This window comes from Ambystoma mexicanum, chromosome 3q, assembly GCF_040938575.1.
Source record: "Ambystoma mexicanum isolate Mex_15411 chromosome 3q, UKY_AmexF1_1, whole genome shotgun sequence".
In the NCBI taxonomy this organism is placed as follows: Eukaryota; Metazoa; Chordata; class Amphibia; order Caudata; family Ambystomatidae; genus Ambystoma; species Ambystoma mexicanum.
Window position 1 is genome coordinate 912,856,522 of NC_090926.1, and position 13,588 is coordinate 912,870,109.

The following is a 13,588-nucleotide window of genomic DNA, read 5'->3' on the forward strand; positions in this document are numbered from 1 at the left end:
GCACCTTTTAAAACGCACCACACGTCCAACGTCACTTCCACGTATACGCACTGAGGCACTATCCTCCAATTACGCGGGCTGACACTCGGACGTGCAGTTTTTGGTCTTGTAACATTCCCCCGGGTACAGGGACACGCCCGCGCGTGTCACGTCACAGACACGCCTGCGCTGTCAGGGCCTTTGGTCCAATGGAATCACGTACACAGGCCAATCGCGTGTGGAACTTCTCGCGCACCTCTGGAATACACGCACACGCTCCCCCAGGCCCGATCGCGTGTGAAACTTCTCGCGCACCCCTGGGATACACGCGCCCAGGCCAATCGCCTGTGAAACTTCTCGCGCACCCCTGAAATACACGCGCCCAGGCCAATCGCGTGTGGAACTTCTCGCGCACCTCTGAAATACACGCGCCCAGGACAATCGCGTGTGAAACTTCTCGCGCACCCCTGAAATACACGCACCCAGGCAAATCGCGTGTGGAACTTCTCGCGCACCTCTGGAATACACGCACACGCTCCCCCAGGCCCGATCGCGTGTGGAACTTCTCGCGCACCCCTGAAATACACGCGCCCAGGCCAATCGCGTGTGGAACTTCTCACGCACCTCTGAAATACATGCGCCCAGGACAATCGCGTGTGGAACTTCTCGTGCACGCCTGGGATACACGCGCCCAGGCCAATTGTGTGTGAAACTTCTCGTGCACCCCTGAAATACACGCGCCCAGGCCAATCGCGTGTGGAACTTCTTGCGCACCTGTGAAATACACGCGCCCAGGCCAATCGCGTGTGAAACTTCTCGCGCACCCCTGAAATACACGCGCCCAGGCCAATCGCGTGTGGAACTTCTCGCGCACCTCTGAAATACACACGCCCAGGGCAATCGCGTGTGAAACTTCTCACGCACCCCTGAAATACACGCGCCCAGGCAAATCGCGTGTGGAACTTCTCGCGCACCTCAGTAATACACGCACACGCTCCCCCAGGCCCGATCGCGTGTGGAACTTCTCGCGCACCCCTGAAATACATGCGCCCAGGCCAATCGCGTGTGGAACTTCTCGCACACCCCTGAAATACACGCGCACAGGCAAATCGCGTGTGGAACTTCTCGCGCACCCCTGAAATACACGCGCCCAGGCAAATCGCGTGTGGAACTTCTCGCGCACCCCTGGAATACACGCACGCGCTCTCCCAGGCCCGATCGCGTGTGGGCCTTCTCTGGTGCACATTTCTTTCCTGCGCAGGGACGCTACCGCCTGCTTTCGTGTGGCGGACATGTATGGGCCTGTGCGCGTCTTTGGCAGTGCGCTGTTTTTCCCTATTTGATTCCATGAATACGTGTTGTAGGCGAGCGTGTGGGCGTTCTGCGCACTTGCCTCCTGTACTTCCCCGGTGACGCCCACATTTTCACGAGTTGTTCCCCATTCTGCGTGTGACGCCCCGTGTTACGCCTACTTTTGTTATGTGCGCCGCGCTATGTGCGAATTCGCTGTGGCCTTATCGCACCGCGTTCGGTGACCTGTGCGCCAGCGTGCGCCAGCATGCGCCAGCGTGCGCCGTGCACTTTTTCAGCGCACATCCCACATTTTGCGCGTGCACGGACTTCCATGAATAGATGTGCAATGTTTTCTGTGCGATAATCGCACTTTCACTGCGATAATCGCACTTGCACTGCGATTTTTGCTATTTCACTGCGAATCGCACATTTTCGCACGCGTGCGCCGTTTTTTCGGCGCACGTTGATTCCATGAATCGGCCTGTAAGTGTATCAATTGGGCTTGAGGAAGTGAAGAACTGAGATGACCAAACCAGGGTATCAAACGCATGATGAACGTCACTGTACTGTTCCCAAGGTGCGTCACAAAGGGAAAAACACTCAAAGGGCATCTAGGGGACAAATGAACAAAACAATAAACACAAAATGGGGGGGTCCCCTAAATGAACCACTTCAATTTTTTGATTCTTAAAGGCTGCACCTATAATAGGGCTCAGCAATTATTTTTAGTAATGAGCAAATCACTGTGAAGGCACACAACTAAATGTAAAATATCAAACTTATTTTATTTATCACGTAGGCCAACCGGTCCTACTATCAAACATATCAGAACAAAATACTTCTATTCTCAATTTGTTTCAAATTTGTACAATCAAACAAGAATTGTAAAACATGTAATAAATACACACACCATTAAATCATCACTCCATACCTTACAATAAGGAATATGCATAACCTATGTGTAAATAAAGAATACACTTGTTACATTGAAACAAATTGAGAATATAAGTATTGTGTTCTGATATGTTTGATTGTAGGACCGGTTGGCCTATGTAATAAATAAAATAAGTTTGATATTTTACATTTAGTTGTGTGCCTTCACAGTGATTTGTTCATTACTAAAAATAATTGTTGAACCCAATTATAGGTGCAGCGTTTAAGAATCAAAAAATTGAAGTGGTTCATTTAGGGGACCCCCCCCCCCCATTTTCTGTTCCATAGGTGAGCATGTTGTGCTTGAACTATCCTTCCGACTTAGAATAAACCACATAGAGCAGAACAATGTGAGGCGGGTCAACGTAAAATTGGGGAGCTTCGAGCTCTTTCTATAGGCCACACACATGCATCAATATCAGAGCTAGCACAGCCCCCCAGAACCAGAATAATGCTATTCCATCTAAATCACAATACCCAAAGTAGTCTTGCAGAGGAACCGGTTAGGATACGCTGTCTTGCAAAGCACTTAGGGGTGGATGCTAGCGGCAGGCACTTTCACAAAATACCTTAAATACAATTAAAGTAAATTCAGACTACATTGGCCAAGTCTGGTGACGACACCTTCCAAACTATTATCTGACTGGAGACATCATGCAATATGTTTTAAGACAAAATGCTCCAGGTCCTTAAGATTGCACACTTGAGAAAAGGGGATGAAAGATATATTGAGATTTACAGGCAGAATGGTGGCCAGGAGCATGACCGTACATTCATGACATGTTTCACAGAACCAAAAGTGAATGCATGATTGAGACCACCCGTGCAAGATAGTATCGGTGGTAAATGAAAGAAGGATAGGCTTAGACATGTACCCTCGAGCAGGGCAGGTTCATTCATCTGGCAGAAGTGTTACATTCCGTCTGTTGGTTTAGGACATCCACATGAAATGTGTATGGAACAGATGCACTGATTGTGAACTTCTAATGAGATTACTTCCATGATATTTTGATTGTTTTGAAACCCTGATTAGATACCATTATTTGGCGGGTCAACAAGTGCATGGCTACTGTAGGGCATTAGCAGAGAGGAAGATGGATCTGGAGCAAATGCTGAAACTGTGTCCTGATGAACATTTATGGGAGTTTGTGTGCTACTTTCCACACTCACCATAGTCTGTATCCTCTGCCGGCCACTGCTGGGTTGGCCAGAAATAGGGGGTCTGTGAGATAAAGAAAAACAAGAATCACTATGAAATCAACACACAACAATGGAAGTGTGCAGCTGCAAGTAATTAGCTAAGACAGCCACCTTAATATAGGAATGAGTTATTTATCTCTTATGTGAGTCAAAATGTCAACATATTTGACTAAAATAAAAGCGAAAAAATAAATTTTGTATACTTAACAACTTCACCTCAAAATAGTCATCTTAAAACTTTAAATAATGTTAACAATAATGTCAAGTTCATCATTAGCCAGTGCTCAGCCTTGAAAAAGCATCAACGGTTTTGAATGTCTACACATCAGTTCATGAAAGATCCAATTGGAGAAATAATGTGTGTATAAAAACGATTTTAGCAGCCAATTTATTCCACACTTGTTTTGATTTACAACAAGAGGAATATAAATTGAATGTTTTAGGTATTAAGATGCATGGGAACCACCATGAATAGTATATGGAAAAAAACAATGGGGCTCATTTCAGCACAAGTTTGCCGGTGGGGTGGCCTAATTTGCCTCCAGCCAAGAGCTGAAGATAAGCCAGGCACCTAACTGTCAAAAGACAGAATTGGGATTCACCTACCATTGCCAGCACCTGTAATCTGCCGGTAATTCTGGCAGATCAGGCACCGGTAACAGTATTTACCAACAGGATATGGACAAACGCATAATGAGGCCCAAAGCATCTAAAGACATTCTGAGCCAGAACTCCACAACCTTAGCAACATGAGCCATTTCTCTATATCTCCAGTTGACACTACCCGAAACAACTTCTTATGCAGCTGTGGCGTTTGGGTCACCAATGTTTAGAAAGCTCTTGCTCCAGTGGCAGACCCAGCCACTAGATTGAGAGGGCTTTAGCACTTCTGCATTGAGGAAGTTTGTGATTAATTTCAGGTGTCAAAGCACTGGCTTTTAAAAATGTGATTGTATAATAAAATGATGCACGTAAAAATGCATAGTGTTTTCTGTGACCTGCTGCATCAGTATCCTGATTTACAAAGGCTGCTCTACGAGTGGCACAGAGCCGGTTCAAAAGTCACAGCAACCCATATGACAGATGCAGTGACATCCAAAACTCTGTAGCGTAGAGGCTGCCTTTTTCGATATGTGCCCTTGTATCAAAACTATAATAGCCATAAGTAGCCATGATAGTGGCAGAATAAACTAAAAGAAAAAAGCTATGCCTGGTTTAAAGCTTGATGCATGGCCCTACTTATGATCATTGGAGCCACATTTGATTGATATTGCACGTGTGTCAGCCATGTGGACCCAGTTCAGCAGTGGAAGGGTCATGTGAATTCCCCCAGACATGGCAGACCCTGCCCTACTGGGAGGAATGTAGCCTGGTCTGATTGCCTACTTTTGTTCCTTTGTACGGGCAGGTAACACCCTTGTCCCAAGTGCATCCACTCCACAGGTCGCTGGCCTCGGAACAGGAATCAATGGACACACCCATTCACAGAGAGCCAGGCCTCACACTGTGGTGCTGCATTTCTAAAGGCCTTCTATTGAGAAGGAAAGAGGGTAGAGTTAGTGTTAGTCAGAGAGGGATCTATACAGTTTTGAGAAGGTTCTGCCATCTTGATTCTCTCTGCCTCTCTTTCTCCTTCCTGCCCCTCCCCCCTCTTCCTCTGGAACAAAGCACTCTGGATGTGATTTCAGAAGGGCAAAGTCCACACATTTCAAGAGCAGGTATTGGACCCCTTAATCAGGCTAGCTTTAGACCAATCATCTGGGGACTTTTGCATATAAAAGAAGGGGTATCCCACCACTTATTTAAATCATCTTGGGAATCATCATGCAGCATCTTTGTATAATCACTTGAGAAGATTTCGCTAGACCCTGCTGAGAGAGCAGTTCTCTTTAAAGTCCTCCAGTTGTGAGATGAAGGCAGTTGATCCAAGGCAGTGACCAGCACTGTCCCCTAACCATCCCAAGGAACCATTGGGGGTCAAGTCTGTTGATGGATCATAAGCCTGTCTCTCTGCCAGCCACCCGCCAGCTACCCTGTTGCCTAGGACCTCACCATGTTGTGGGTTCTCTGAAGGTGTGTGCCAGCCTCCCCTGTGTTTGAAAGCTCTAGAAAGGGACTGACATTCGCCCTTGAGACCCTGGAGTGGGACTAAAAGCACCTGGAAGCCAGTAAGGCCAAGGCCCCTGTTGTCAACAGCAACTCGGTCTGAGCCGTGACTCAAGCACGCTCGGTGCTGAGCAATCTAGAAGTGCCAGTCGATGCTGCCTTTTGGTGTCCATTGTTCTCTGAACCGCCATCCCCTGTTCGACTCTGTTCGCTGCTGCATGTGCGAGCAAAAGTGCATTGTTGACTCGGCTCAAACCCTGAACTACCGATGTCTCACTAGCTTCTTTATCACCGGTCCTGTAAATTGATCAATGAAACCCTGGTGTTCCCCAAACAGCAGCTTCTGAGCCTCTGCATAGAATCTTCTCGCCTGCACATCCTGGTGCCAGCTCACCGCTGTCAAACTGCGACCGCCCACTGAACCTGGGAACCGACCGATCCACCCAACGCGAGTAGACAATTCGAGACCGTAGCCACCTTCCATTCGACCCTGACTCGACAACAGCTTGACACTGGGCCATAGCGACTGTTGCATACTCGACCTCAGCCGACACCGCAATCAGCGCTGAGAAGCTTGGTTTGATGCGGTTGCACCACCAAGATTTTTGCAAATGTACTATAATGGTTAGGTCACTTTGAACAATTTTTGCTCACAAGTAGATATCGTTTTTCAAGAACATTGTTGCTTTTGCTTGCTTTCCATCCCTGATTAATTACCCGGAGAGCTGCATCTACTATCTTTAGTTATTCTATGTTCTTTCCTCAGGGGTGGGTTTTGTGTAGTGTTTTTCTAGTTAGTTATTATTGTACATGGTGTGTTGAATTAAAGTCTACATATTTGTTATAGAACCTTGATTGGACATTCCTTTATTTGGACTGTATACTTCGCTGTTTGGGTTGCTACTCAATCACATGCACACCCCTCTTAAGAGTATAGTCTTCCCACGGGCCACATTACCACCAAAGGTGAAGGAGAGATATCTCTTGACTGTTCCTTTTTTCCCTTTATTATTGGATTGGCTCTGGGTTTGTAGAGGTGTGCAGGCTGAATGGGACTTTTAACCTCTACTCATCCTTGTACTCCTGCAGGGCATAACTCTACAGTGACTCTCAGCCCAAGGAACCAATATAAAAGAGGCACTAACACTCAACAGCCTGTCAAACCTCTCTTACTTGAGAGCAGAGTTTACATTTACAAATCACTAACAGTCAATGGAAACAAATGTGTCAGCAGACAGCAGCCTTTCCTGCCCATGCGCATATCCCTATACTCCCACGATGAAGTCAGAGACGTAACTGCTATGCCCAGCTTTTAAATAGCTCACACCACCACTGATTAGCATCTATATTTGAATCTAAATATCTGCTGAATTGGGTTGAAGATACATCTAATGAACCAATGGAAGCCACAAAAGATATTCAGTCTTGTGGTCTCAGAAAATGAGGGCTCTGCTGGGCAATGAGGTAATGCACCTACTGCAGCTCGCTACAGCACTGGTAAGAGACTAATAACGATTTGCTTGGCATGCTGGGACCTGTAGTCACATCATAACCTATAGAAGGTGCCCTGTTTGATTTCTAGCACAAGTAACATAACAACACTGATGCCTGTGCTTCACGTTTTTCCTCTTTTTCTTCAGGGCATTTGGGAGCAGAGAGACAGCTTATATATGGTGGTTACAGAGACCAGAGTGGACAAAGAAGAGGTATCATTGGCAATGGGCAGGCAGGTACATGGAGGGGCATTGGATACTGGCAGATCACCCATGGCTCACTTGTGACCTGCTTTTTAAAAATGTCCTCCCGCCCCCAAAATTTTAAAGCTGGCTCAGCCCCTGTCTTGCTCTATAACTGGGTGCCTATTTGAGACCTGTCCTGATTTCATAACATTCAATGAAATTGACAATGCCACCATAAGCCACCAAATATCTATCTTGATGAATAGTATTCTCTTTCCAATGAGGATGTACATTTTGAACCATCATTGACCGTTTATATTCTGCCTGTTACTGGTTTCTGAAAAAAACCACTTAGCACGCTACATCATATTGATGCACCCCAGGGGTGCGCCAGTCACTCCAATTAAACCCAAAAACCTTATTTACAGGTGGGCATTTTATTTAGCACAATGCAATTCACAACATTGCCCATAAGTTGCCGATTCACAACATTGCTGAAAAGTGACACGTGTTTCCGCCTCACTTAGCCCGTTCTCAAACTTGGGCTATACATATCAACCAAATTACATAGAGTTGAAAAGAAAACGAAAAGTCATTATAGTGACAAAGCATATCAAAGAGCACACCAATATGCGTCCATCAAAAAATCATATATTGTTCAAAAGTGTTTTATAATTCTAATGTAGCCACAACAAAATATGATGCTGTTCCAACAAAACAAGTGATAAGAATGATAATTACAAATCAATGCATGTAAGAGCACAACATTTGGGCGACACACAGATAGGTTAGGGTTGGGGAAGGGAGGATTGTTAGGGAGAGAGAGGTATGAGAAAAGTTTCTAAGCGGCATTGGCGAACAGACGCTCAGGCACAAACAGACATCCGCGGGCCCCATCACTCTTAGTGACACGGCAGCCGAGACCGGCGCCCATACAAGACACAGACAGCAGCGTACATCCAGCTGTCAGTCCACTCTGCACGCCGCGTGTGTAAGCAGTGAAGAAAAGATACTTCGCACGAAGATCACATTCACGACTCTCCAGAATTTCAGAAGCATCATGACCGCACTGTGGGCAGCCAGGATGGATGAATCTACCCGTTCCTGACCGTGCAGAATTAGTCCAGCAAGGTCCGCAGGAAGCGGAAGTGCCATACAGATCAACACGAAGATCTGAAGAAGGAAGTTATCCTAGTTGAGGTAGAGGTCCTGAAGAAGATGATCACATCCATACAGATCATTGAAACCGATCGACCCTGAAAGGCATGACCCAGCTCATGCGAAAGTTAATGTTCAGCATAAATAGACTTGGACATATCCACAAAATTGAGTTGCTTTACACCAGAGAATCATATTAGCCTCTAGTTAGTAGACTGTGCTCTCTGCTGAGAGTATGTTTTTATGCCCCAAACAAGATATAGGTCTATAGTGGTGAGGTCTGACTCCGTTTAATGGTGATTAAAACATATATGGATATCCAGATGAGAGGACAGCCCACTTGCACTAAGATCGAGACAGAAGTGGATCACACCCTGTCACTGTAAAATCACGATCAAGACCATATACTTTGTTTTTTTATATAAAAAATCATAAGTGCATGAAAGAAGGTTTGAAAGGGAGAGTTTCTCTGCTATCCCTGTTAGATTGGTGATACACCACCCACAGCCTAGGGAGAGACCCTACATAGGCAAGGACAGGGTGTTCTTCTACATGGGGACAGTCTGTAGGCATGTGTGTGATGCATGCAACATTGTTTAAAAGAGAGGTTTGTGGTTAAGACACATTCTGGACACCGTTGTAGTGTGTTACTAGGTTTATCTGTAACGGTTGGATAGTTTTCAGGACTTCGAGTCCATCCACGAACGAGCCCTTGGTGTTTGTGATTTCCAGTATACCCACCCACTTTGTTCAAAACTTCAGTTTCTGTTGTGCCCCAGATAATGGCTGCCTTGCATTATGTTAACTTAAATCATACGTGCCTTTACTCCCCTCTCCTAGGAGGGTGTCCTGCTATCAAAGGTCCCACAAAGAATCCAGGCCTATGTTCCCTTTGGTGACCTGGAGCTTTGTCGGTCAAAAATGGTTGCAAATAGCAAGAAACACACCAAAGTCTACAGTTAGAGGCTTGCAGACTGGGATGGGCTCCACTGCCATTCCTTTGCCACCAGAGGCGTCGCTTGGGAGCGTCTGTACATTTTCATATGTTGACATGACAGAACACGTGTGGCTGACTACAACTTATTTCGTGTCGCAGGAAAGTAGCGGATGATCATGCGAGTGGCTGTGAACGACGGGACGCTGTCACTCCCCCTGCTTAGCTGCACATTGTGATGCTGGCTGCATGAGTACTGCAGTGACTGCGGCGGCAGCGGATGCAGCGCCCGCTGAGCGGAATCAATCGAAGGATGATGACGCTGCTTGTGGGCCTGGCACTGGTTGCCTACGTGACATGCAAGTGTAGGAGTAGGAGACTCTTATGGACCCCGCCTCTTCTCCATTCTCTTTACATCATTAAAACACACCTCCCCGCCTCCCCGGACTGAACGGCAGTGGGTCTCGTGAGCAAAAGGTGGCCTTTTAGTCTGAAAAAGCAAAGTGGCTGACATTTTTTTAATTCTTTTTAACTGCTTTCATTGTTTTTTTTATTGCCTGATACTTATGCCTGCTGCTTTCAGTTGTTTTTTTTTATTTCACAAAAAGTACCAAAACCCATATACCAATAGAATCCATGCGTTTAGTGGTATTCGGGTAATGTGGGCCGCCCGGGAGAGGCGCACACATTCTGGTGGCTCACCAGCCTTTTTCCTGTGTAAGGTACAAGTACACAGCCCCAGCTAGCCCTGACCTCTGCATCGCTGGACTACTTTCGGAAGTCTCATCACGAGACCTCTCGAGAGAAAAGTTTGCGCCACTGATCTATTCCGTTAATGACGGATACAAATGTTCCTTTTTCAACAGGAATAGGGTAACCTTCAGCCAAACAGCACTTGCCTGGCACTCAGCTTGACATGTATTTTGCTTAGCCAGTTGCTTGACCTACTTGCAGTATAGAAAGGCCGATGGCTTTACATTGTCACAGACACTCGCTTCATTTTCCCAGGTTCTCAGAAGTCAGGGGAGTTGCTAGGTCTGGAAAGACCCGGGGCTAGGCTGATGTCAGAACTGTCGGGACTGAGGGCTAGCTAGCCTTTTGGCTGTAGCTCCTGAGATTCTATCCGGGGCTACAACCAAAAGACCAGGGGCTATAGCCCCCTTAGCCCCCCCTAGCAACGCCTCTGTCAGAAGTAGTCATCGTTTCTTAACAAATGATGGTGCCAGACTTCATATTGCCTCAGCCATTCACAAACGTCTGTACAACAGTTTTTTACATCTGTCATCCGTTTTAAAAACACGTGGCTTCTACTTTCGAATTATCATCTCCCACAAACGTTGTTGTCTCCTTTTTATTGTGTCTCATTATGGCAGTTCACATTAGGGGGTGGGTTCGGAGATATGTTGTGAGTCTCATGAGTTTTATTACTTTTATAAACAGTACTTTTTTAGATAAGCGATAATTGAGAGCGCTCCAGATACCGTTTTGAAGTACTTTTCACCCCATATTTTTGAAGTTCGGAGTAAAGGGATATATTTTAGGGATTAAAAAAGTTAGCCCCATTCCCTACTGGAGTATTTTAAAAGAGAACATGTTTTGGGTGTAAAACTGAAATGTGTTTGTAATATTTCTTTGCACCTAGTTAGTCATGCGCATTAAAATATACATTCTTATCTTGTCAGGACAGGCAGTAATAATAGTATTTTATTCCTGTGACACTACATGTACTACTGGTCCAGAAATACCCATAGAGCTCTGTGGGTGACAGCTGGGGGTCGGGAGGGGCAGAGGCCGCCTCTTATGCGTCTTTTGTTGGGAGTATTTGTACTCTTTATCTTTAGGGTGTATTGGCCTATTTTGAGGGAGTAAAGTGGTTCCTACACCCCTTATGTGCACCAATATTCAGTCTGGAATTCTCCTTTTAAGCCTGGCAAATGACTGCTTCATCCCCATTCTGTATAGTAACAGAAGCCAGGTTTGCATCTGTATTCATGGGGTTTAAAAGCCTGACAACAAAATTGGAGAATATCAATTGATATTTTCACCCATTTCCTCGTCAAAATGTTTCCCGAAGGAAGACTACCAGGAAAAAACACATCCTATTCTTCTTTGGTTCTAAAATTAAATGTTATTGGTGATTGGCTTTACTATAAAGCCTGTGTAGGTGAAAGGTGTGGTGCTGTGCGACGCAGGACCGCAGAAAACACTGGCTGATCGAATGTAGCACATTGTGCTACGCCCATGCAGCATATCCTTTAAAGAGCAAGGACCAGACCCTCCTTGGGCTAAGGACGCAGTGTTGTGCGACGCAGGACCACAGGAGATGCTGGCCGATCAAACTTAGATCTTTGCGCTATGCCAAAGCAATGCATCTTTTAAAAAGCGAAGAGCTGACCCTCCATGGCAAAGCCCGCATAGGCTAAGGGGTGCAGTGTTGTGCGACGCAGGACCGCAGGAGACACTGGCCGATCAAAAGTAGCAGATTGCGCTATTCTCACACAATGTATCTTTTAAGACACAGGGACCAGACCCTCCAGGGGAAAGCCCACATAGGCTAAGGGTGCTGTGTTGTGCGACACAGGTGTTTGGTGACAAAGGGGCGCGGCACAGAGTGCAAGCATGCTGCACAGCCATTGACCAGCAGCGACCGCAAGCTAAAAAAGGTCCGGGCAGTGTAAGCAGACACTACTGTACCCGACTAAACTCCCTGATCTTGCGAGTACATCTATTTATCTTGCCTGACTTAAAGTATGCTTTCTTTGCGCAATCTTTAGACTCCCCCACCCCTTGTGGTTAGCCATACGTCGTGTTTTGTGCTGTGAACTGAGACTGCTCTGTCCCCTCATGGTGTACTGCTGTGATATCTTAGTCTGGTTTCTCCCCCCCCAGTTCCTTTTCTCCTGTTGGTTTACTGTGCTCTGCTCTGTCCACTTGCTTTTCCTTCTCTCTAGGTTCCTGCTCCACCAAGTTTACTGTTGTCACTGTTGTGTTCACTGTGTCGCCAACCATCCTTTGGTCATTCTCTGTTGTCCCGCTGTGTCTTGTTAGCTGTTGTGGTGTGTCACCAGCTTGCTTCTTGTTGTGTTACTCATTGTGTGACTGCTGCCTCCTCCCCATCCCTCCCGCATCCTCCTTTCCTGCATTGTGCAGCACTGGGCTGTTCTCCTCTCCCTCTCTCTTCTTCCAACTTTCCTTCTCGCACCCACTATGGTTCTCTCCATCTCTTCCATCTACTCTAACTGCTATTCTATCTCCTATCCTATCCCTCTTACTAATTCTGGAGGGAAAAAGTTCAAGAGGGATATCCTGGTCTCCAACCCAGGCCTCCCTATCGCTGATACCTACACCAGCGCTTCCTCCAGACAGACTCTCACTGACATCCTCTTTGTTGTTCCCTCTCTAGACCTATGGACACCTCATATGGCCTCTGTTCTCTCCGATTTCTCCTCGTCTCCCATTAATGCTGGCACCCATTGGAGGTCCACTTTGCTTCCTTCCACACCTCCAAAGCCATTTTCAATGTCTATCTAAATGAAGCCCAATCTCCTCCTTCTTTATAGGCGTCTCCCACATCTTATCAACTTCCTCCATTCTGCTACTATTCCTTCTACTACCTCCCTGGCGCCTATGCTACCTCCTTCCTCCTCCCTTGCCTCCTCTCTGGCACCCCCCTCTGCTACCTCTCTGGCCCATTTGCCACCTTTGTCTACTGCCTCTCCCCTCTCTCTGACCCCTGTGCCACTTCTGCTGGGTGTACCTCACTTCTGTACCCCTCCCAGGAAGTCTTTCAAATGTGCAACCTTCTCCACGGCGCTACTTTCAACTCTCGCTCTGCTGTCAACCACTCCTCTGACACGTGCCACCTCCTCGAAGACCTAGACCTGGATGTCCTCGCTCTCACAGAGACATGGTTTACGGCCAGCTCTGTAACATGTTTTGACACTCTCCTCCCTGAGGACTACAAGATACTCTCTGAGTCCAGGACCAACCGGCCTGGAGGTGGATTGGCCCTGATTTGTCATGAATGGGTCCCTTCTTCTGTCATTCCGATGCAGGCCTAGTCCACCTTTGAATGCCTGGTCTGCAGGCTCTCTGTCGCTCCTGGTCTCTCCCTGACAGTGGCCACCATCTACAGCCCACCTGGCCAGGTCACCCTCTTCCTCTCTGAATGGGCTGACCTCCCCTCTTCTCGCCTTGCCTCAACCTCTCAGCTTATCCTCCTCAAAGACCTCAACATCCACCTGCATACGGCTAACCCCTGCTCTGGGCTCTTCCGCAACCTTTCCAACTCTCTCTCCCTTTCCAT

General features: G+C 46.8%; 1 protein-coding gene across 1 annotated transcript in view; it reads right to left on the bottom strand.

Moving 5' to 3' along the window:
• The window catches only part of RGS9 (regulator of G protein signaling 9), a 1,220,104-nt gene that overhangs the window by 688,049 nt on the left and 518,467 nt on the right, over positions 1-13,588 (bottom strand). The window contains exon 5 of the mRNA XM_069655056.1: positions 3,376-3,427. Within this exon, the coding sequence (XP_069511157.1) occupies positions 3,376-3,427 (52 nt within the window). The remainder of the gene's footprint in view (positions 1-3,375; positions 3,428-13,588) is intronic.